Consider the following 24,590-nt stretch of genomic DNA (forward strand, 5'->3'; position numbering starts at 1 on the left):
TCATCTGGCCTCAGTGCTCCAGTTCATCTGGCCTCAGTGCTCCAGTTCATCTGGCCTCAGTGCTCCAGTTCATCTGGCCTCAGTGCTCCAGTTTACCTGGCCTCAGTGCTCCAGTTCATCTGGCCTCAGTGCTCCAGTTCATCTGGCCTCAGTGCTCCAGTTCATCTTGCTTCAGTGCTCCAGTCATCTGGCCTCTGTGCTCCAGTTCATCTGGCCTCAGTGCTCCAGTTCATCTGGCCTCAGTGCTCCAGTTCATCTGGCCTCAGTGCTCCAGTTCATCTGGCCTCTGTGCTCCAGTTCATCTGGCCTCTGTGCTCCAGTTCATCTGGCCTCAGTGCTCCAGTTCATCTGGCCTCAGTGCTCCAGTTCATCTGGCCTCAGTGCTCCAGTTCATCTGGCCTCAGTGCTCCAGTTTACCTGGCCTCAGTGCTCCAGTTCATCTGGCCTCAGTGCTCCAGTTCATCTGGCCTCAGTGCTCCAGTTCATCTGGCCTCAGTGCTCCAGTTCATCTGGCCTCAGTGCTCCATTTCTAAAGGAGACAGCTTTACTTGTTTTACACAGGGCTCCAGATAGGCCAGAGACAAAGGGTGCTTCCCAAATGTGACCCTATTGAGCCCTATGTATCCTGTCAAAAGCAATGAACTAAAGAGGGACAAGGGTGCATGAGCACCAAGGAAGACTAACAGACTCTATCCACACACAGCATGTCTAGGCATGCACATCATACAGTACAGTGTTTCCTAGCCAGAGGGCAGCGTCAACATTACAGAGGTGCTACCATAGAATTAGAAGTACTAGAATTAGAATCACTAGAATGTTAACATTCTAATGATTAGTTCTATGGGTTCTACTGACTTCAAAATCTCTGTCTACATCAAGGAAAACTATGATGCCAAACGATGCCATATTAAATGTGCTGTAGCTACATACTGGATATATTATTATCATATGACTGGGCTTCATTTGGAGGGGGCACAATAATGACAACACTACGATATGTTGCAGGGAAGTCCTAACAAGCCTGAGCTACGACAAACACATTCTAACTGTGTGTTAAGGCTATTTGTTTGGCAGTAACAGGATAATAAGGCTGAGTTATGGCTGAGGTCCTGTCTAACAGCCACCCTGAGGTCCTGTTTATTAGCCGCCCTGAGGTCCTGTCTAATAGCCACCCTGAGGTCCTGTCTAATAGCTGCCCCGAGGTCCTGTCTAATAACCACCCTGAGGTCCTGTCTAACAGCCACCCTGAGGTCCTGTCTAACAGCCACCCTGAGGTCCTGTCTAATAGCCACCCTGAGGTCCTGTCTAACAGCCACCCTGAGGTCCTGTCTAATAGCCACCCTGAGGTCCTGTCTAATAGCCGCCCTGAGGTCCTGTCTAATAACCGCCCTGAGGTCCTGTCTAATAACCACCCTAAGGTCCTGTCTAATAGCCACCCTGAGGTCCTGTCTAATAGCTCTATAAACAGAGGATAATTAGACTCTGCCAACGATCCTGGGCTCATTACACCCTCCATTAACGATCCTGGGCTCATTACACCCTATACTAAAGAGTCGGAGGAGCCATGTCAAGTCTACTGCCCCAGGTGTTGGGGCATAGTGGTCCTACACACACATGCATGCACACAGACACACACGCGCAGGTATGCACACACACTAACGCACACACTTGCACTTGTACGCACACACCAACATGGACATGGGCACAGGTACACTCACAAGTACGCACGCGCACACACACACGCACACACACACAGGAAGTCTCAGCAGGAGCAACACCTGAGGATAACCACCCAGCCTCCACTCCTCTCTCTGCCAGCAGCTGCTGGGGATAATCACCCATCCTCCACTCCTCTCTCTGCCAGCAGCTGCTGGGGTTAATCACCCAGCCTCCACTCCTCTCTCTGACAGCAGCTGCTGGGGATAATCACCCAGCCTCCACTCCTCTCTCTGCCAGCAGCTGCTGGGGTTAATCACCCAGCCTCCACTCCTCTCTCTGCCAGCAGCTGCTGGGGATAATCACCCAGCCTCCACTCCTCTCTCTGCCAGCAGCTGCTGGGGATAACGACCCAGCCTCCACTCCTCTCTCTGCCAGCAGCTGCTGGGGGTAATCACCCAGCCTCCACTCCTCTCTCTGCCAGCAGCTGCTGGGGCAAATCACCCAGCCTCCACTCCTCTCTCTGCCAGCAACACCTGGGGATAACCACCCAGCCTCCACTCCTCTCTCTGCCAGCAGCTGCTGGGGATAATCACCCAGCCTCCACTCCTCTCTCTGCCAGCAGCTGCTGGGGATAACGACCCAGCCTCCACTCCTCTCTCTGCCAGCAGCTGCTGGGGGTAATCACCCAGCCTCCACTCCTCTCTCTGCCAGCAGCTGCTGGGGAAAATCACCCAGCCTCCACTCCTCTCTCTGCCAGCAACACCTGGGGATAACCACCCAGCCTCCACTCCTCTCTCTGCCAGCAGCTGCTGGGGATAACCACCCAGCCTCCACTCCGCTCTCTGCCAGCAGCTGCTGGGGATAACCACCCAGACTCCACTCCTCTCTCTGCCAGCAACACCTGGGGATAACCACCCAGCCTCCACTCCTCTCTCTGCCAGCAGCTGCTGGGGTAACCACCCAGCCTCCACTCCTCTCTCTGCCAGCAAATGCTGGGGATAACCACCCAGCCTCCACTCCTCTCTCTGCCAGCAGCTGCTGGGGATAACCACCCAGCCTCCACTCCTCTCTCTGCCAGCAGCTGCTGGGGATAACCACCCAGCCTCCACTCCTCTCTCTGCCAACAACACCTGGGGATAACCACCCAGCCTCCACTCCTCTCTCTGCCAGCAGCTGCTGGGGGTAACCACCCAGCCTCCACTCCTCTCTCTGCCAGCAGCTGCTGGAAGGAACACAGGCTAGGCTACACATGAGTGAACCTTGAGGTTCATCCCAAATGGCTCCCTATTCCCTTTATAATGCACTACTTTTGACCTGAGCCCTATGGGTAGTGCACTATGTAGGGAACAGGGTGTCGTTTGAGATACAGCCATTGGTCTGAGGCCTTCACATCACACTGGCGGGCCAAGTCCATGACTCAGTGTCCACTTGACATTTACTGGTACCAGGAGAACTATTATGACTCTAATGTACTGGGTCTGTGGGAACGATGCACGATACGTAGGCCACTGACCACACACTTCACATGGTAAACACAACGATATGTAGGCCACTGACCACACACTTCACATGGTAAACACAACGATATGATGACCACTGACCACACACTTCACATGGTAAACACAACGATATGTAGGCCACTGACCACACACTTCACATGGTAAACACAACGATATGATGACCACTGACCACACACTTCACATGGTAAACACAACGATATGTAGGCCACTGACCACACACTTCACATGGTAAACACAACAATATGTAGGCCTCTGACCACACACTTCACATGGTAAACACAACGATATGTAGACCACTGACCACACACTTCACATGGTAAACACAACGATATGTAGGCCACTGACCACACACTTCACATGGTAAACACAACGATATGTAGGCCACTGACCACACACTTCACATGGTAAACACAACGATATGTAGGCCACTGACCACACACTTCACATGGTAAACACAACGATATGTAGGCCTCTGACCACACACTTCACATGGTAAACACAACGATATGTAGACCACTGACCACACACTTCACATGGTAAACACAACGATATGTAGGCCACTGACCACACACTTCACATGGTAAACACAACGATATGTAGGCCACTGACCACACACTTCACATGGTAAACACAACGATATGTAGGCCTCTGACCACACACTTCACATGGTAAACACAACGATATGTAGGCCTCTGACCACACACTTCACATGGTAAACACAACGATATGTAGGCCTCTGACCACACACTTCACATGGTAAACACAACGATATGTAGGCCACTGACCACACACTTCACATGGTAAACACAACAATATGTAGACCACTGACCACACACTTCACATGGTAAACACAACAATATGTTTACCATGAAGGCTATGTTTGGTGCAAACTACAATCAGTAGCAGTATTTCATCAAAGACAATTATGTGTTATGCTGATGTGTAGACTAATGTAAAGCATCAATAATATACAAAACATGTACAGTGTATTCCGAAAGTATTCAGACCCCTTGACTTTTTACACATTTTGTTATGTTACAGCCTTATTCTAAAATGGATTAAATAGTTTTTTCCCCTCAATCTGTACACAATACCCCATAATGACGAAACAAAAAAAGGTTTTTAGAAATGTTTGCAAGTGTATTACAAATCCATATGACATTAATAAAAGTATTCAGAACCTTTACTCAGTACTTTCTTGAAGCACCTTTGGCAGCGATTACAGCCTCGAGTCTACTTGGGTATGATGCTAAAAGCTTGGCACACCTGTATTTGGGGAGTTTCTCCAATTTTTCTCTGCAGATCCTCTCAAGATCTGTCAGGTTGGATGGGGAGCATCGCTGCACAGCTGTTTTCAGGTTTCTCCAGAGATGTTCGATCGGGTTCAAGTCCGGGCTCTGGCTGGGCATTCAAAGACATTCAGAGACTTGTTCCGAAGCCACTCCTGCGTTGTCTTGGCTGTGTGCTTAGGGTCATTGTCCTGTTGGAAGGTGAACATTCGCCCAGTCTGAGGTCCTGAGCTCTCTGGAGCAGGTTTTCATCAAGGATCTCTCTGTACTTTGCTCCGTTCTTCTTTCCCTCGATCCTGACTATTCTCCCGGTCCCTGCCGCTGGAAAACATCCCCACAGCATGATGCTGCCACCACAATGCTTCACCGTACAGATGGTGCCAGTTTTCCTCCAGACATCACGCTTGGCAATCAGGCCAAAAAGTTCAATCTTGGTTTAATCAGACCAGAGAATCTTGTTTTTCATGGTCTGGGAGTCTTTAGGTGCATTTTGGCAAACTCCAAGCAGGCTGTCATGTGTATTTTACTGAGGAGTGGCTTCCATCTGGGCCTGATCGGTGGAGTGCTGCAGAGATGGTTGTCCTTCTGGAATGTTCTCCCATCTCCACAGAGAACTCTGGAGCTCTGTCAGAGCGACCATCTGGTTCTTGGTCACCTCCCTGACCAAGGCCCCCCCCCCCCCAAATTGCTCAGTTTGGCCGGGCGGCCAGCTCTAGAAGAGTCTTGATGGTTCTGAACTTCTTCCATTTAAGAACGATGGCCACTGTGTTCTTGGGATCCTTCAATGCTGCAGATATTTCTCTGTGCCTCAACACAATCCTGTCTTAGAGCTCTACAGACAATTCCTTCTACCTCATGGCTTGGTTTTTGCTCTGACATGCACTGTCAACTGTGGGACCTTATATAGACAGATGTATGCCTTTCCAAATCATATCAAATCAATTGAATTTACCACAGCTGGACTCCAATCAAGTTGTAGAAACATCTCAAGGATGATCAATGGAAACAAGATGCACCTGAGCTCATTTTCGAGTCTCATAGCAAAGGGTCTGAATAATTATGTAACTAATAGTATTAAATAGTATTTCTGTTTATAATTCATCAAACCTGTTTTTGCTTTGTCATTTTGGGGTATTGTGTGTAGATTGATGAGGACAAAAATGTATTTAATCAATTTTAGAATAAGGCTATAACGTAACAAAATGTGGAAAAAGTCAAGAGGTCTGAATACTTTCCGAATGCACTGCATATTTTAAGCAGAAAATCACGTACTAGCAAAATGCCCTGAGTGGAAATACCCTGTCATACTACCCTGTCATACTACCCTGTCATGCTAGCCTGTCATCTACCCTGTCATGCTAGCCTGTCATTCTTACCGTCAATCTACCCTGTTAGGCTCTCCTGTTAAACTACCTTGTCATGCTATCCTGTCATTCTACCCTGTCATACTACCCTGTCATACTACCCTGTCATACTACCCTGTCATACTACCATGTAATCCTACCCTGTCATTCTAACGTCATACTACCCTGTCATGCTATCCTGTCATTCTACCCTGTCATGCTTCCCTGTCATTCTACCCTGTCATGCTACCAGCACCAACAGTGGTTGTCCCCTAGCCAGACCAGCACCAACAGTGGTTGTATCCTAGCCAGACCAGCACCAACAGTGGTTGTATCCTAGCCAGACCAGCACCAACAGTGGTTGTCCCCTAGCCAGACCAACACCAACAGTGGTTGTCCCCTAGCCAGACCAACACCAACAGTGGTTGTCCCCTAGCCAGACCAGCACCAACAGTGGTTGTCCCCTAGCCAGACCAGCACCAACAGTGGTTGTCCCCTAGCCAGACCAGCACCAACAGTGGTTGTCCCCTAGCCAGACCAACACCAACAGTGGTTGTCTCCTAGCCAGACCAGCACCAACAGTGGTTGTATCCTAGCCAGACCAGCACCAACAGTGGTTGTCTCCTAGCCAGACCAGCACCAACAGTGGTTGTCCCCTAGCCAGACCAACACCAACAGTGGTTGTCCCCTAGCCAGACCAACACCAACAGTGGTTGTCCCCTAGCCAGACCAGCACCAACAGTGGTTGTATCCTAGCCAGACCAGCACCAACAGTGGTTGTCCCCTAGCCAGACCAACACCAACAGTGGTTGTCTCCTAGCCAGACCAGCACCAACAGTGGTTGTCCCCTAGCCAGACCAACACCAACAGTGGTTGTCCCCTAGCCAGACCAACACCAACAGTGGTTGTCCCCTAGCCAGACCAACACCAACAGTGGTTGTCCCCTAGCCAGACCAACACCAACAGTGGTTGTCCCCTAGCCAGACCAGCACCAACAGTGGTTGTATCCTAGCCAGACCAGCACCAACAGTGGTTGTCCCCTAGCCAGACCAACACCAACAGTGGTTGTCCCCTAGCCAGACCAACACCAACAGTGGTTGTCCCCTAGCCAGACCAGCACCAACAGTGGTTGTCCCCTAGCCAGACCAGCACCAACAGTGGTTGTCCCCTAGCCAGACCAGCACCAACAGTGGTTGTCCCCTAGCCAGACCAACACCAACAGTGGTTGTCTCCTAGCCAGACCAGCACCAACAGTGGTTGTATCCTAGCCAGACCAGCACCAACAGTGGTTGTCTCCTAGCCAGACCAGCACCAACAGTGGTTGTCCCCTAGCCAGACCAACACCAACAGTGGTTGTCCCCTAGCCAGACCAACACCAACAGTGGTTGTCCCCTAGCCAGACCAGCACCAACAGTGGTTGTATCCTAGCCAGACCAGCACCAACAGTGGTTGTCCCCTAGCCAGACCAACACCAACAGTGGTTGTCTCCTAGCCAGACCAGCACCAACAGTGGTTGTCCCCTAGCCAGACCAACACCAACAGTGGTTGTCCCCTAGCCAGACCAACACCAACAGTGGTTGTCCCCTAGCCAGACCAACACCAACAGTGGTTGTCCCCTAGCCAGACCAACACCAACAGTGGTTGTCCCCTAGCCAGACCAGCACCAACAGTGGTTGTATCCTAGCCAGACCAGCACCAACAGTGGTTGTCCCCTAGCCAGACCAACACCAACAGTGGTTGTCTCCTAGTCAGACCAGCACCAACAGTGGTTGTCCCCTAGCCAGACCAACACCAACAGTGGTTGTCCCCTAGCCAGACCAGCACCAACAGTGGTTGTCCCCTAGCCAGACCAGCACCAACAGTGGTTGTCCCCTAGCCAGACCAACACCAACAGTGGTTGTCTCCTAGCCAGACCAGCACCAACAGTGGTTGTCCCCTAGCCAGACCAACACCAACAGTGGTTGTCCCCTAGCCAGACCAACACCAACAGTGGTTGTCCCCTAGCCAGACCAGCACCAACAGTGGTTGTCTCCTAGCCAGACCAACAACAACAGTGGTTGTCCCCTAGCCAGACCAACACCAACAGTGGTTGTATCCTAGCCAGACCAGCACCAACAGTGGTTGTATCCTAGCCAGACCAGCACCAACAGTGGTTGTCCCCTAGCCAGACCAGCACCAACAGTGGTTGTCCCCTAGCCAGACCAGCACCAACAGTGGTTGTCCCCTAGCCAGACCAGCACCAACAGTGGTTGTCCCCTAGCCAGACCAGCACCAACAGTGGTTGTCCCCTAGCCAGTCCAGCACCAACAGTGGTTGTCCCCTAGCCAGACCAGCACCAACAGTGGTTGTATCCTAGCCAGACCAGCACTAACAGTGGTTGTCCCCTAGCCAGACCAGCACCAGCACCAGCCAGACCAGAACCAGGTAGGAAGGCCATTGATGGTATTGTGAGAAGGAAATTAGGTTTTGTTTCCTGATAGCAATCTCTGGATCATATGAGGAGAATTATAACTTCTCTCTGTCTCTCTTTCTCTCTCTCTCTCTTTGGCAATAATAATAACTTCTCACAGAGAGAGAGAGAGAGAGAGAGAGAGAGAGGAGAAAGAGAGGGAGACATGATGGCTATACCCAATTGGTTTCTCTTAACAACAACACAAGCCCTCACATTGTCCTCTTCGTAACTCAACAGACCCACTCTGAGATGACGCAGGAGAAAGACAACAGAAAAGCAAACAAAGATATGACAATAAATCATTATTAAAATCATGTGGTTTAGAGGTTCCCTGTTATACTGCCATGTGCATGAGTGTGTGTGTGTGTGTGTGTGTGTGTGTGTGTGTGTGTGTGTGTGTGTGTGTGTGTGTGTGTGTGTGTGTGTGTGTGTGTGTGTGTGTGTGTGTGTGTGTGTGTGTATGCAGTGGTGTAAAGTACTTAACCTCTACTTTTAAGTACTACTTAAGTCGTTTTTTGGGGTATCTGAACTCTACTTTACTAATTATATTTTTGACAACTTTTACTTCACTACATTTCCAGAGAAAATAAGGTACTTTTTACTCCATACATTTTCCCTGACACCCAAAAGTTCTCATTACATTTTGAATGCTTAGCAGGACAGGAAAATGGTCCAATTTATGTATTTATCAAGAAAACATCCCTGGTCATCTCTACTGCCTCTGATCTAGCGGACTCACTAAACACACATGCTTCATATGGAAATTATGTCCGTAAAAAACACAACAACAAAATAGTGCTGTCTGGTTTTCTTAATATAAGCAATTTTAAATGATTTATACTTTTATTTTTGATACTTAAGTATATTTAAAACCAAATACTTTTACTTTTACTAAAGTAGTATTTTACTGGGTGACTTTCATTTTTACTTGAGTCATTTTCTATTAAGGTATCTTTATTTTTACTCAAGTATGACAATTGAGTACTTTTTCCACCACTGTGTGTACTGTATGTGTGTGTGTGTGTGTGTGTGTGTGTGTGTGTGTGTGTGTGTGTGTGTGAACCCAAAATAGTCCATTGATGAATCCCAGCTACTTTACATGACTTATCCCTTTTACATCCAATCATGAGAAGCTTTGACTTTATTAAACTCTAGTTACTATTCTGGTTACTACTCTAGTTACTACTAGTTACTACTCTGGCCAGTCAATAATAATGTGAGTCTGGGTAAATCGCTATGGTCACCACTTCAACCAGTAATTAACAGAACAGAGGAAAGGGGAAAGAGCTCTTTCCTAATATCACACCACAGGACCACAGTGACTCAATGAGAACCCCCCTCCACCTCACTCCCTCTCTGTGGCTTTAAAAGGACACCATTGTGTGAGAGCTATCGCCATGGTTACTGCTTGAGAACTGTAAACCTTCTAGAGTTATCAGCATTCCTGCCTCCTTCCGCGCAGCACTGTAGCAAAGCAGATCAGTTCACCACCAATCCAATCTGACTTCATAAAACACATCACACAGCATTTCATTGAAACAACAAAAAACACAGGAATTTCCATCTGGCAGGGAATTAATTAAAGTAGAATTACTGATGGAGGGTTGGAGAGTGTGGAGCAATATTGAAACCCGGCCTCCGCCACCAGCACCACCACACTAACCTAACACCCAGGGAGGGTGAGGGTGATGTGAACGTGGGCTGGTGTACGTGTGAAGAGGCAGGGACAGGCTGAACTCTCTTTCTTCACCTCCCTGTAGGGGAAGCCAGACGCTCTGGATCACCTGTTAGCAGGCAGACTAGGGACAGAATCCGCTCCATGACAAAAGTCAGTGTCCGTACTATAACTATGGATACTGTAAAAGAACCAGTCGGTTCAGACTAGAGAAAAGGCTCTTCTATCAAGGAGCTGCGTATTGAACCTCAGTCCATCCAGCTGGTCTAAGCATCTACTGAAGTTCCCTCTGGGAACAATCTTGTTCTATTCTAGTCTATTCTATCCTAATATATTCTGTTACATTCTAGTCTACTCTAATCTATTATATTCTATTACCTTCTATTCTATTCTAATACATTATTTTACCTTCTAGTCTAGTCTAATATATTATATTACATTACATTCTAATATGTTCTATTCCAATCTATTCTATTGTAATCTATTGCAATCCAATATATTCTAATCTATTCTATTCCATTATATTCTAATGTATTATAATACATTATAATCCATTCTAATATATTATAGTCTAATATATTCTAATCTATTCTAATATATTATATTCCAATCTATTAAAATATATTACATTCTACTCAATTCTAATATATTCTAATATAGGCCACTGATCTATTGTAATATATTCTATTCTATTCTAATATATTATACTCTGTTCTAATCTAATCTATTATATTCTAATCTATTCTATATGGTTGGTCAGTATAGAGCTCTCTAAGTGTGTGTGTGTGCGTTAAAGCAGAAGGCCTGTGTCACAAGGGTGGTGCCACATTACTAATGCTATTACTAAGATAGCATTATTATATTACTCAATGAATATGCTAGTATAAGAGTAGAATCCCTAACTGTTACGGAAGTACACTCAATTACAAAAAGTTGGACAAAATAAAATATCCTAAATGCCACAGCCGCAAACTGCACAGATATAAAAAGGCTATTTTTCATTCAGTGTGCATATGAATAAGTGATGTAGTGTCTTAGCTGTAAAGGCCCCTGGATAAAATGTATTTTCACTTTAATAAAATGAATCATATTATAGTACAACATGTAATGCAATATCAGACTGATTCCTAGTCAACAACCAGACCTGTGTCCATTAGACAGGAACGGTCTGGTAAACTCCTCCCTCCCTCCTCACTTGCATTTTCATTGGGGTGTAAAAATCATGCAACAATCACACCTTTGTTTGTGCCAGATAGAGAAAGAGAGAGTGAGACAATGCAACCCCTATTGTGGCCTAATGAGAGAGCAGAGCCTGGACACACGGTGACGTGCTAACCCCGGAGTCCTCACTGCCGGCTGGGGAGGAAGACTCCGCTCTGTCCTGGTTCCCCATCAACCTATAGTGAGATGGAGAAAGACAGGGGACCAGGGTTTCATAGCAGACCTGGGTTCAAATAAGAATTTGTTTTCTTTAATTTGACTGTTTGATTGAGCTTGCCTGGAGTGCCATATGGGACTATTCTATTGCTTAAATTGCACCAGGCAAGATCAATGAAGCACAGCTAAAGTATCTGATAGTTAACCAATACTATTAACCAATACTATTAAGCCAATCGTCTGTATAACAGACAAATGCTGCCCCCTACTGGAAAAACGTATTCATTTATGTTGTAGGAACATACAGTAAGAACACACAGTAAGAATATACAGTAAGAAGATAGGAAAGAGAAAAAGTTATGAATATGATATACGTGTTTGTTCCAATTAGTTTCAATGAACATTCTTAACTAAGGTCAGTAGGTCAGGGTTTCACTGTGGACAACTTGGTTAATGTGAAACATGGGTCACTTAATTTGGCCATATTAGCCCACATTGCTCCATCACCATATTACATTGCTGACACTGACTGAATCAAAGGCTTGCCTCAACCCACTGCCCAAACCCCTAACATCAGCAGCCAGTCTGCAGTCTGACAGAGAACCCAGAATAACACTGAGACTGAGCTTCATGTAGAAAAGGCCCTGGAGACCTCTCATGTTTCCAACCATGACGACATGAAGATTTATACTGTAGTCATAACAGAGGAGGAACAACAGTGAAACACACACACTAAAAGACTTGGGGTCGTGGCCACAGCCATGTGAAGTACAGGAATGCTGTCCAACTCAAGTCATGATGGATGAGCTACAGAACACTGAGACAACACTGGGACATCCTATAGTCATCAGAACACTGAGACAACACTGGATCATCCTATAGTCATCAGAACACTGAGACAACACTGGATCATCCTATAGTCATCAGAACACTGGATCATCCTATAGTCATCAGAACACTGAGACAACACTGGATCATCCTATAGTCATCAGAACACTGGATCATCCTATAGTCATCAGAACACTGAGACAACACTGGATCATCCTATAGTCATCAGAACACTGGATCATCCTATAGTCATCAGAACACTGAGACAACACTGGGTCATCCTATAGTCATCAGAACACTGGGTCATCCTATAGTCATCAGAACACTGAGACAACACTGGGTCATCCTATAGTCATCAGAACACTGAGACAACACTGGGTCATCCTATAGTCACCAGAACACTGAGACAACACTGGATCATCCTATAGTCATCAGAACACTGGGTCATCCTATAGTCATCAGAACACTGAGACAACACTGGGTCATACTATAGTCATCAGAACACTGAGACAACACTGGGTCATTCTATAGTCATCAGAACACTGGATCATCCTATAGTCATCAGAACACTGGATCATCCTATAGTCATCAGAACACTGAGACAACACTGGATCATCCTATAGTCATCAGAACACTGGGTCATCCTATAGTCACCAGAACACTGAGACAACACTGGATCATCCTATAGTCATCAGAACACTGAGACAACACTGGGTCATCCTATAGTCATCAGAACACTGGGTCATCCTATAGTCATCAGAACACTGGGTCATCCTATAGTCATCAGAACACTGAGACAACACTGGGTCATCCTATAGTCATCAGAACACTGAGACAACACTGGGTCATCCTATAGTCATCAGAACACTGAGACAACACTGGATCATCCTATAGTCATCAGAACACTGATCATCCTATAGTCATCAGAACACTGAGACAACACTGGATCATCCTATAGTCATCAGAACACTGGATCATCCTATAGTCATCAGAACACTGAGACAACACTGGGTCATCCTATAGTCATCAGAACACTGGGTCATCCTATAGTCATCAGAACACTGGGTCATCCTATAGTCACCAGAACACTGAGACAACACTGGGTCATCCTATAGTCATCAGAACACTGGGTCATCCTATAGTCATCAGAACACTGGGTCATCCTATAGTCATCAGAACACTGAGACAACACTGGGTCATCCTATAGTCATCAGAACACTGGGTCATCCTATAGTCATCAGAACACTGAGACAACACTGGGTCATCCTATAGTCATCAGAACACTGGGTCATCCTATAGTCATCAGAACACTGAGACAACACTGGGTCATCCTATAGTCATCAGAACACTGGGTCATCCTATAGTCATCAGAACACTGAGACAACACTGGGTCATCCTATAGTCATCAGAACACTGAGACAACACTGGGTCATCCTATAGTCATCAAAACACTGAGTCATCCTATAGTCATCAAAACACTGAGACAACATTGGGTCATCCTATAGTCATCAAAACACAGACAACATTGGGTCATCCTATAGTCATCAGAACACTGAGACAACACTGAGTCAGCAGAACACTGAGACAACACTGGGTAATCTCCTATAGTCATCAGAACACTGGATCATCCTATAGTCATCAGAACACTGGGTCATCCTATAGTCATCAGAACACTGAGACAACACTGGGTCATCCTATAGTCATCAGAACACTGGGTCATCCTATAGTCATCAGAACACTGAGACAACACTGGGTCATCCTATAGTCATCAGAACACTGAGACAACACTGGGTCATCCTATAGTCATCAGAACACTGAGACAACACTGGGTCATCCTATAGTCATCAGAACACTGAGACAACATTGGGTCATCCTATAGTCATCAAAACACTGAGACAACATTGGGTCATCCTATAGTCATCAGAACACTGAGACAACACTGAGTCATCAGAACACTGAGACAACACTGGGTCATCTCCTATAGTCATCAGAACACTGGATCATCCTATAGTCATCAGAACACTGGGTCATCCTATAGTCATCAGAACACTGAGACAACACTGGGTCATCCTATAGTCATCAGAACACTGGGTCATCCTATAGTCATCAGAACACTGAGACAACACTGGGTCATCCTATAGTCATCAGAACATTGGGTCATCCTATAGTCATCAGAACATAAGAGGTGGTTGCCCTGTCCAGAAACAACATCAAGCCCGTACCACCGTGGATGTACCCGAAATGGCTCCCTGTTCCCTATTTAGTGGGATACTTTTCATCAGGACCCACAGGGCTCTGGTCAAGAAGAGTAGTGCACTAGAAAGGGATTAGGATGCCATTTGAAAGGATTGAGAAGGTCATGGGAGAATGGGTGGGGGTTGTTTCTGAACTAGGCCAGTCACACCCGAGAGGAAGATCATGGCTACCTACCTGTAGACATGAGAAAACCCAGAGGACAGGAAACAAGACCTCTTCCCATGACTAGGGAGTTGGATTGACACAGACAAGTCATTTAGAGTTTCTCCAAATAAAAGTCACCAGGGGATGAAACCAGTACAGTTGTAGGAGGGGAGAGATGTGTTCTGATGTATACCAACAGTCTCATTAGTGGCTACATCCAAAATAGCACCCTATTTCCTAAATATTGCACTACTTTTGACAAGAGCCCCAGTCAAAAGTAGTGCACTATATAGGGAATAGGGTGCCATAGGGCTCTGGTCAAAAGTTGGGCACTGTATCGGGAATAGGGTGCAGTTTGGGACATGCCCATTGTTAGACATTGTCTATATGCTGTCCAACAGTTATACTGTATGTTAGTGAATCAACACAAAGCACCAGTAGATTCCCTTCCTGCTTCCCAGGAGATGGTGGGATCTACTCTGGAGGGAACTCACTTGGACAGATGGACAGAGAGGATTGTCCAACAGGAAGTCTGTCGTAGCCTAAAACAACAGTCCTATATTACTGAATCAACACAAACCATCAGGATATACTCTAAACATCCTAAGTGATTATGGAAAATCATTTCACATGAGTTGATGAACATATAAATTGTGCCCTCGCAAAATAGTTTTAACTACTATAACCCCTTAAGTCTTTTGTTAAATAAACATTACACAAAATAATAACACAAATCATATTCAATTTCCATAAATGTTTATTTCCATTCAAAGGACCAGATGACCTTACTCAGTTGCTCAATAACAATAAGCAGTTATTTCACAAACTGTCTGTAGATGAAACAGGACTTGACTTTATACATAGGACACTATACAACCTTTCACCAGAGGAAAGTAGAATATTATCTAGGAAGCGCTGAGGGCCAGTTTACAGCTCAGCGATGGGCTTGTGGGGCCAGTACGGGTGCTTCTCCTTGTCCAGCTTGGTCTCAGGGAACGTGTCGTTCAGATCATCGATGGTCATCTGGTCGAAGGGAATCATGTTCTGGAACTTCTCCAGCTGGAAGAGAGGAAGGTGGATCAACAGAGAGAACTACATGTGTCTAAATACTGGAAGAGAGGAAGGTGGATCAACAGAGAGAACTACATGTGTCTAAATACTGGAAGAGAGGAAGGTGGATCAACAGAGAGAACTACATGTGTCTAAATACTGGAAGAGAGGAAGGTGGATCAACAGAGAGAACTACATGTGTCTAAATACTGGAAGAGAGGAAGGTGGATCAACAGAGAGAACTACATGTGTCTAAATACTGGAAGAGAGGAAGGTGGATCAACAGAGAGAACTACATGTCTCTAAATACTGGAAGAGAGGAAGGTGGATCAACAGAGAGAACTACATGTCTCTAAATACTGGAAGAGAGGAAGGTAGATCAACAGAGAGAACTACATGTGTCTAAATACTGGAAGAGAGGAAGGTAGATCAACAGAGAGAACTACATGTGTCTAAATACTGGAAGAGAGGAAGGTGGATCAACAGAGTGAACTACATGTCTCTAAATACTGGAAGAGAGGAAGGTAGATCAACAGAGAGAACTACATGTCTCTAAATACTGGAAGAGAGGAAGGTAGATCAACAGAGAGAACTACATGTGTCTAAATACTGGAAGAGAGGAAGGTGGATCAACAGAGAGAACTACATGTGTCTAAATACTGGAAGAGAGGAAGGTGGATCAACAGAGAGAACTACATGTCTCTAAATACTGGAAGAGAGGAAGGTGGATCAACAGAGAGAACTACATGTGTCTAAATACTGGAAGAGAGGAAGGTGGATCAACAGAGAGAACTACATGTGTCTAAATACTGGAAGAGAGGAAGGTAGATCAACAGAGAGAACTACATGTGTCTAAATACTGGAAGAGAGGAAGGTGGATCAACAGAGAGAACTACATGTGTCTAAATACTGGAAGAGAGGAAGGTGGATCAACAGAGAGAACTACATGTGTCTAAATACTGGAAGAGAGGAAGGTGGATCAACAGAGAGAACTACAGTACCAGTCAAAAGTTTGGACAGACCTACTCATTCCAGGGTTTGTCTTTATTATTACTATATTCTACATTGGAGAATAATAGTGAAGACATCAAAACTATGAAATAACACATATGGAATCATGTAGTAACAAAAAAAGTGTTAAACAAATGAATATATTTTTACAATGTAGAAAACAGTAAAATAAAGAAAAACCCTTGAATGAGTAGGTATGTCCAAATTTTGACTGGTACTGTACATATCTCTAAATAGTGGAGTTTTTCCTCAGGGGGTCTACTGCTGACTGTGTACTAATATCCTGAAATATGAAGAGACATTCTAAGGAAATCCGGGTGTAGGGGAGTGTGTGTGTAACTCACCTCCTTCTCGTACTGGCCGATACGAGCTTTGGAAGCCTCCACGTAGGCAACAGCAGCTTTGTTCTGAAACAAAGAAGAAAGAAAACCAATAACAATGAAGGAAGCATCAAGAGCAGTGAGTGCTCTGCATAATGAGGCGTTACCTCTTGAAATGGAACTCTGAGCTCATTCATCACCACTTCCTCCAGGACAGAGAACAACACAACATAACAGTGTCTGTGTCAAAGTGCCATAATACACATTTAGTGTTTTATTAATTAGCTAGCTGCTGTAATATTAATACAGGAATGAACTGGAGCACAGTGAGGAGTCATTCTGAATCACTACATCACACCAGTGAAGAGTCATTCTGAATCACTACAGCAGACCAGTGAGGAGTCATTCTGAATCACTACAGCAGACCAGTGAGGAGTCATTCTGAATCACTACATCACACCAGTGAAGAGTCATTCTGAATCACTACAGCAGACCAGTGAGGAGTCATTCTGAATCACTACAGCAGACCAGTGAGGAGTCATTCTGAATCACTACAGCAGACCAGTGAGGAGTCATTCTGAATCACTACAGCAGAACAGTGAGGAGTCATTCTGAATCAGTAGAGCAGAACAGTGAAGGGTCATTCTGAATCAGTAGAGCAGAACAGTGAAGAGTCATTCTGAATCAGTAGAGCAGAACAGTGAAGGGTCATTCTGAATCAGTAGAGCAGAACAGTGAAGAGTCATTCTGAATCACTACAGCAGAACAGTGAAGAGTCATTCTGAATCAGTAACTTTTAACCCAGAGCTACTACTCACCGCCTCTGCCTCCTGTGTGTTGATGGCAGCTGTGGCTGTGTCCTTGGGCTCAGGGATGGTCAGGGATGAGAACTGAGGAGGATAGGAGACGGAGAGAGGGGTGAGATGAGGGAGACGGGAGATGGAGAGAGGGGTGAGATGAGGGAGACGGGAGATGGAGAGAGGGGTGAGATGAGGGAGACGGGAGATGGAGAGAGGGGTGAGATGAGGGAGACGGGAGATGGAGAGAGGGGTGAGATGAGGGAGACGGGAGATGGAGAGAGGGGTGAGATGAGGGAGACGGGAGATGGAGAGAGGGGTGAGATGAGGGAGACGGGAGATGGAGAGAGGGGTGAGATGAGGGAGACGGGAGATGGAGAGAGGGGTGAGATGAGGGAGACGGGAGATGGAGAGATGGGTGAGATGAGGGAGACGGGAGATGGAGAGAGGGGTGAGATGAGGGAGACGGGAGATGGAGAGAGGGGTGAGATGAGGGAGACGGGAGATGGAGAGAGGGGTGAGATGAGGGAGACGGGAGATGGAGAGAGGGGTGAGATGAGGGAGACGGGAGATGGAGAGAGGGGTGAGATGAGGGAGACGGGAGATGGAGAGAGGGGTGAGATGAGGGAGACGGGAGATGGAGAGAGGGGTGAGATGAGGGAGACGGGAGATGGAGAGAGGGGTGAGATGAGGGAGACGGGAGATGGTGAGAGGGGTGAGATGAGGACAGGAGAGGAATAGAATAGACCAATACTGTTAAGCACTTTGGGACAAATGTTGTTGTAGAAAGGGCTATATAAATTAGTGTCATCACAATACCACTATCGCAGTACTACCACATCAGATTTTCCTTGGCAAAAAAGAAAACATGAAGGAGACTTAACTATATGGTCCTTTAGTGTTTTATTAATTAGCTAGCTGCTGTAATATTAATACAGGAATGAACTGGAGCACAGTGAGGAGTCATTTAAATTATTATTGTGTGTTACAGCTTGAAAAATAAACAAATGTGACTCTGGGTGACAACATAAGGCAACAGGACTGTGTTCCTCAAGAAATGTTGTCCGCTTCATGTAGTTTCCTTGGCTTCCTTACTTCCTAGTATTGCGATACTGGTATCTTGACAACACAAATATAAATTCATTTGATTGATTGAAGCATGAAGTTCCAGAACCATTCCTGGTTCAAGAACGTTTTTCATCATAATAATCACACCAATGTCTAATAGGGATCGATGATGACATGTTCTACTCTGAAACAACTTAGTTATGTTGTGACTGAATCAACGTTACAGCACGCCACAGTGGACAGAATAGTACATACCAGACTAATATTGTTGTGACTGAACCAGTGTTACAGTACCACACAGTGGACAGAATACTACATACCATACTAATATGCTGAACAAAAATATAATCGCAACATGTAAAGTGCTGGTCCTATGTTTAACTTCTCTAGGGTAAGGGGCAGTATTTTCACGGCCGGATGAAAAACGTACCCAAATTAAAACGGCCTACTACTCGGGCCCAGGAACTAGAATATGCATATGATTAGTAGATTTTGATAGAAAACACTCTGAAGTTTCTAAAACTGTTTGAATTATGTCTGTGAGTATAACAGAAATCATATGGCAGGCAAAAACCTGAGAAAAATCTAACCAGGAAGTGGGAAATCTGGTGCTTCTAGTCTTTTCAAGTCATTGCCTATCCAACACAGTGACTTAGGGTTCATTTTGCACTTCCTAAGGCTTCCACTAGATGTCAACAGTCTTTAGAACCTAGTTTCAGGCTTTTGCAGTGAACAGAGAGCGAACAAGAAGGCCGGGAATTTGGTGACTCGGGAAAGGACATGAGTTCATTGGCTCGCATTCACATGAGGTAGCTGTGTTCCAAAACGTTTTTCAAGACATTGGAATCGTCTGGTTGGAATATTATTGAAGTTTTATGTTAAAAAGGCCCTAAAGATTGATGCTATACAACATTTGACATGTTTCAACGAACGTAAATATAACTGTTTTTTAAACTTTTCGTCATGAAATTTTGGGTGCGCTTCCTACATTTGGAGTAGCTTACTGAACGTGCAAACAACAAGGAGGTATTTGGACATAAATTATGGACTTTATCGAACAAAACAACATTTATTGTGGACCTGGGATGCCTGGAAGTGCCTTCTGATGAAGATCAAAGGTAAGGGAATATTTCTAATGCTATTTATGATTTTAGATGACTCCAAAATGGCGGGTATCTGTATTGCCTGATGTTGTTTTTTGAGCGCAGTACTCAGATTATTGCAAAGTGTGCTTTCCCCGTGAAGCTTTTTTGAAATCTGTCACAGTGGTTGCATAAAGAAGATGGTTATCTAAAATTCTTTGAATAACAGTTTAATATTTTATCAACGTTTATGATGAGTATTTTTGTAAATTGTTGTGCTGATTCACCGGCAGTATTGGAGGCTAAATATTTTCTGAACATTACGCACCAATGTAAAATGCTGTTTTTGGATATAAATATGAACTTTATCGAACAAAACATACATGTATTGTCTCACATTGAGTCCTGGGAGTGTCATCTGATGAAGATCGTCAAAGGTTAATGCTTCATTTTAACTGTATTTCTGGTATTTGTGACCCCTCTCCTGCTTGGAAAATGGCTGTGTGGTTTTTCTTGTGTTGTACCTGTCCTAACATAATCTAACTTTATGCTTTCGCCGTAAAGCCTTTTTGAAATCGGACAATGTGGTTACATTAAGGAGAAGTGTACCTTTTAAAATGGTGTAAAATAGTCGTATGTTTGAGAACTTTGAATTATGACATTTTGTTGTTTTGAATTTGGCGCTCTGATTTTTCACTGGCTGTTGAATAGTGTGTCCCGTGGGTGGGACGCCACCTGCCCAAGAGAGGTTAATGAGCTGAAATAAAAGATCACCTAAACTTTTCTATATGCAAAATGTTTTTTTTGCATTCCTGTTACTGATCATTTCTTCTTTGCCAAGATATTTAATCCACCTGACAGGTGTGGCATATCAAAAGGCTGATTGAACAGCATGATCATTACACAGGTGCACCTTGTGCTGGGGACAATAAAAGGCCACTCTAAAATGTGCAGTTGTGTCACACAATGCCCCAGATGTCTCAAGTGTTGATGCAGCGTGCAATTGACATGCTGGCTGCAGGAATGTCCACCAGAGCTGTTGCCAGATAATTAAATTGTAATTTCTATACCATAAGCCAACATCATTTTTTATTTGGCAGTACGTCCAACCGGCCTCACAAACACAGACCATGTGTAACCACGGCAGCCCAGGACATCCACATCAGGCTTCTTCCCCTGCGGGATTGTCTGAGACCTGCCAACCAGACAGCTGATGAAACCAAGGACCATTTCTGTCTATAATAAAGCCCCTTTGTGGGGAAAAACTCATTCTGATTGGCTGGGTCTTGCTCCCCACTGGGTGAGCCTGTCTCCCAAGTGCAGGCCCACCCATGGCTGCACCCCTGGCCAGTCATGTGAAATCCATAGATTAGGGACTTCCTTATATGAACTGTAACTCAGTAAAATGGTTAACATTTTGCATGGAACTTTTATATTTTTGTTCAGTATAGTTAAGTGTGTAACTTTATTTTCCCAGGTAGAGCTCATATGAAAGTCATCACAGGCCTTAGGATCTCACCTTGGATTCAAACTCAGCCACCATGCCGGCTCTGGCCACATTGGTCTTGTAGAAGCTCCAGTCGATGGTAACAGGCTTCTCTGGCAGAGAGGACAGCCTGTAGACAGAGCCATCAACAACAGCTCATTGATGTCACTTATAAAACAATAATTGTGGGAGTGAGATTGTGGAGCTTTTCATTTACACTAACATGAATGTACGAGACCCACTCAGTTTGCAGCAACCTGTGTCTTAGTTAACAATACTTTAATTAAATTCCAACTACACACCTTTCACATAGGCATATAAATAGCTAGATGGGAGAATCCTAAAAATGTTTTACTCATTTTCCCATTGACATCAATGCAAGTGAAAGTTTGACCTCTATTGGCTGGCTCTGAAGTGCTAGTCATGAACAAGGCCTAAATGTTAACTCTGGGTTGGCTACATACTTGGCACCGATGGCATCTGAGCGCGTCTTGAGGTTGTTGAACATGGCCCTCTGGTTGGGGGGAACCCTCTCTGCAAAGGCCAACCAGTCAATGGCTTTCAATGCCGCACGTTTCCCAGCCATATTTGTCTGTCAGTCAAAAATTGGAAAAGGGGTAAATAACGGTCATGCGATATTCAATATACCGTAGCTGCTAAAACCCACAAGAGAGATACAGATCATAACATGAAAGAAGAAAACCGTTAAAAAACACTTGAGGGGATGGATTGTACATGCATGTCCTACTGCACGCCAATGCATGACATGTCCACCCTTGATCAGGCAGGTTCCGGTCACACACAGGTGATCATTTGACTGGCAGTGCACTGAGATAGAGAAACTAGTTAGCCTGACTCAACACGGTCATTTAGTGGTTACTGTTAGCGATGTAGCTATTATCTGGCTAACTGATCTGAGTCCTAACCAACAAAAAAGCCAATAGAAGTTCTGACAGCACCAAACTCAAGTTTGCTGACAGATGGCAAGCTAGTTAACGTTTTAGCTAGCTCTCAAGCTACTAAACTAGGCTAACTAACAAATAGTCGTTAGCTTTGCCTAGCTACTACAATCTAACAATGTAGCTAAGTGGATATTTTATATTTAGCTATATCATCTTATTTAGTTATATTTTAGACATATAACATCATATGACGTTCAAAGAGCAAGAGTCCACTGAAGGTCTAGCAGTTAGCTAGTTAACGTTTGTTGGCTAGCCAACAAGGCAAGGTCAGAGCCCAGCTGCAGTGGATATCACCGATCGTCGACCAAACAGAATTCGAGTTTTATTTTTATATCAAACTTTATCATCTGTCCCAATATACGATGCAAACATTAAAATATCGACGTTTAGATGCCATTTGAAGATAGAACATACCGTACAATGGACAAGTTACTCCAAATGTGAAGATGGTTCACCGGACACGGAAGTGACAGAAATAATCTCGACGAGAAACTACACCGTGGATTTGGGTTGCTGCCGCCTGCTGGCGTATTGCACTTATTACATATCAGATTGATCAGAACACTTCATTTTTTATATATATTTATTTATTTATTTGAAAGATCATTTTTGAAATAGTGCTTCCATCTTTAAGATCGTACCTGTCACCACTTTCTGACAGTTATCCTATCTGGAAGAGGCAGAGTTGTATTTGCTTAGTCAAGAATTACCCTAATGGCCTGCTGCGTAGGGAGTTTGCTTTTTTAGCCAGAGACCCTGCTTCGCTTCCCTGCCGTTCGCTACATTGGTGTCAGAAGTGGGAGGCCATCAGATTGCATGGCCCGGACGTGTGAAGGACTGAGTAGTCGAACCATGGGGACACGCCTTTCCCACCATGTGGGTTAACCCTATAACCCTGTAGGGTGTTTTCCTTTCTCGCCAGGGACCTGGGTTCACTTCCCTGCCCTGTCTTTGAACAAAGAGACCCAATAGAATGAGTGAAAGTGGCAAAATTCTCTCGGTTTACTCTGGAAGATTTTAACCCACCCCTAACCCCAACAAGTTTTCACCATGATTGTAAAGCCTTTGTTTATTTTGTTGTTTTAACAAAACCATTGCTGAAGATTATTATTTATTTCATGTGATTAGTGATTCATTTTAATGTAAAAAACAACAATCTGTACCTCATTTTAAGGTGAACCCTGTTACGTGACCTGAACTCCAGTTTTAACATGTGGTGATAATTATTTAGATGTTATTTTTTTCAAAATAACCTTTAATATTCATATCCTAGTGTAAAAGCAGGTGAGCTGGTTGCACTCTTTCTGGACATGTTCTGGTGTTTTGTGGTGGAAAACTGAGTGGGTCGAGCATAACACGTCAACCCTGTTACCCATAGATAGATTTTTCGCATTTAATTGGCCCACCTTGTTGCTCATAAAAAGCTTCCATTGAGTACCACAGTATGAATCATAAAACACGGAAATGGTTCCAATAGTTTTTTCACCATTCATTTTTCCATCTGGGATTTCAGAACTACTTTTGAGGTCCGTGATTCATGTAGGCTTACCCTGGCGTGATGTTTTGATAACCACACAAATCTCTCTCCTACAAGGTAACTTTTAACAGTAATTATCATAACGAATTTATTAGAGTAAATTGAGGTGAATATGTTGCTAAAGCTCACCTTATCCAAGAGAGAATTACATGGCTATCAAAACATCACGCCAAGGTAAGCCTACACCAAACACACAATTAATTTTAAAAAATTGCCAAATTCACAATGTGAAAAATGAATGGCGTAAAAACCATTGGAACCATTTTATGGGTATTATGACGCGTCCACTGTGCCGGATGGATTTATGACATGGAATCGTTAACCCTGTTATGGTTAACCATTTTACTTTATTTGGCACTTAATAGGCACAATGGATTTTTTATTTTATTTAACCTCTTGAGATGGAAAAACATGCTTATTAAGTTGAATATGTACTCTTCATGACAGAATGTAAAAATTAGGTGAAATCAAACTGTTTTTTTTCACCAAGTTTCACTACCCAAAAGGGACTAATGTCGTGGAACAAGCCATGTCATTTGCTAATATTATGAAAGTGAAGGTACGTTTGTATGCTGTTGTGGATATTATGATGACAGAATAGTAGATATAATGACAGAATAGTGGATATTATAATGGAAAAATAGTGGATATTATAATGTGGTGGATATTATAATGACAGAATAGTGGATATTATAATGACAGAATAGTGGATATTATAATGGCAGAATAGTGGA

The 24,590-nt window shown here is 44.4% G+C and overlaps 1 protein-coding gene across 1 annotated transcript; it reads right to left on the bottom strand.

Annotated features, from left to right (window-relative positions):
* Positions 1-15,282: 15,282 nt before the first annotated feature.
* On the bottom strand, positions 15,283-22,772 carry atp5h (ATP synthase, H+ transporting, mitochondrial F0 complex, subunit d). The gene is made up of 6 exons (NM_001139687.1): positions 22,734-22,772; positions 21,822-21,949; positions 21,391-21,487; positions 17,743-17,814; positions 16,949-17,011; positions 15,283-15,602 (listed from the first exon to the last, which is right to left on the bottom strand). Exons 2-6 carry the CDS (start codon positions 21,941-21,943, stop codon positions 15,471-15,473), a joined length of 486 nt encoding a protein of 161 aa, NP_001133159.1. The 5' UTR covers positions 21,944-21,949; positions 22,734-22,772; the 3' UTR covers positions 15,283-15,470.
* Between the last annotated feature and the right edge of the window lie 1,818 nt (positions 22,773-24,590).

Source organism: Salmo salar, chromosome 06 (genome assembly GCF_965601325.2).
Source record: "Salmo salar chromosome 06, fSalSal1, whole genome shotgun sequence".
In the NCBI taxonomy this organism is placed as follows: domain Eukaryota; kingdom Metazoa; phylum Chordata; class Actinopteri; order Salmoniformes; family Salmonidae; genus Salmo; species Salmo salar.

Bases quoted from the DNA above. Each gene is read 5' to 3' on its own strand.
- atp5h (NM_001139687.1), bottom strand. From the start codon at position 21,943: ATGGCTGGGAAACGTGCGGCATTGAAAGCCATTGACTGGTTGGCCTTT. The intron at 17,012-17,742 runs GTGAGTAGTAGC...TCTTTGTTTCAG, and splicing joins ACACACAGGAGGCAGAGGCG to AACAAAGCTGCTGTTGCCTA. The intron at 15,603-16,948 runs GTGAGTTACACA...CCTCTCTTCCAG, and splicing joins TCGGCCAGTACGAGAAGGAG to CTGGAGAAGTTCCAGAACAT.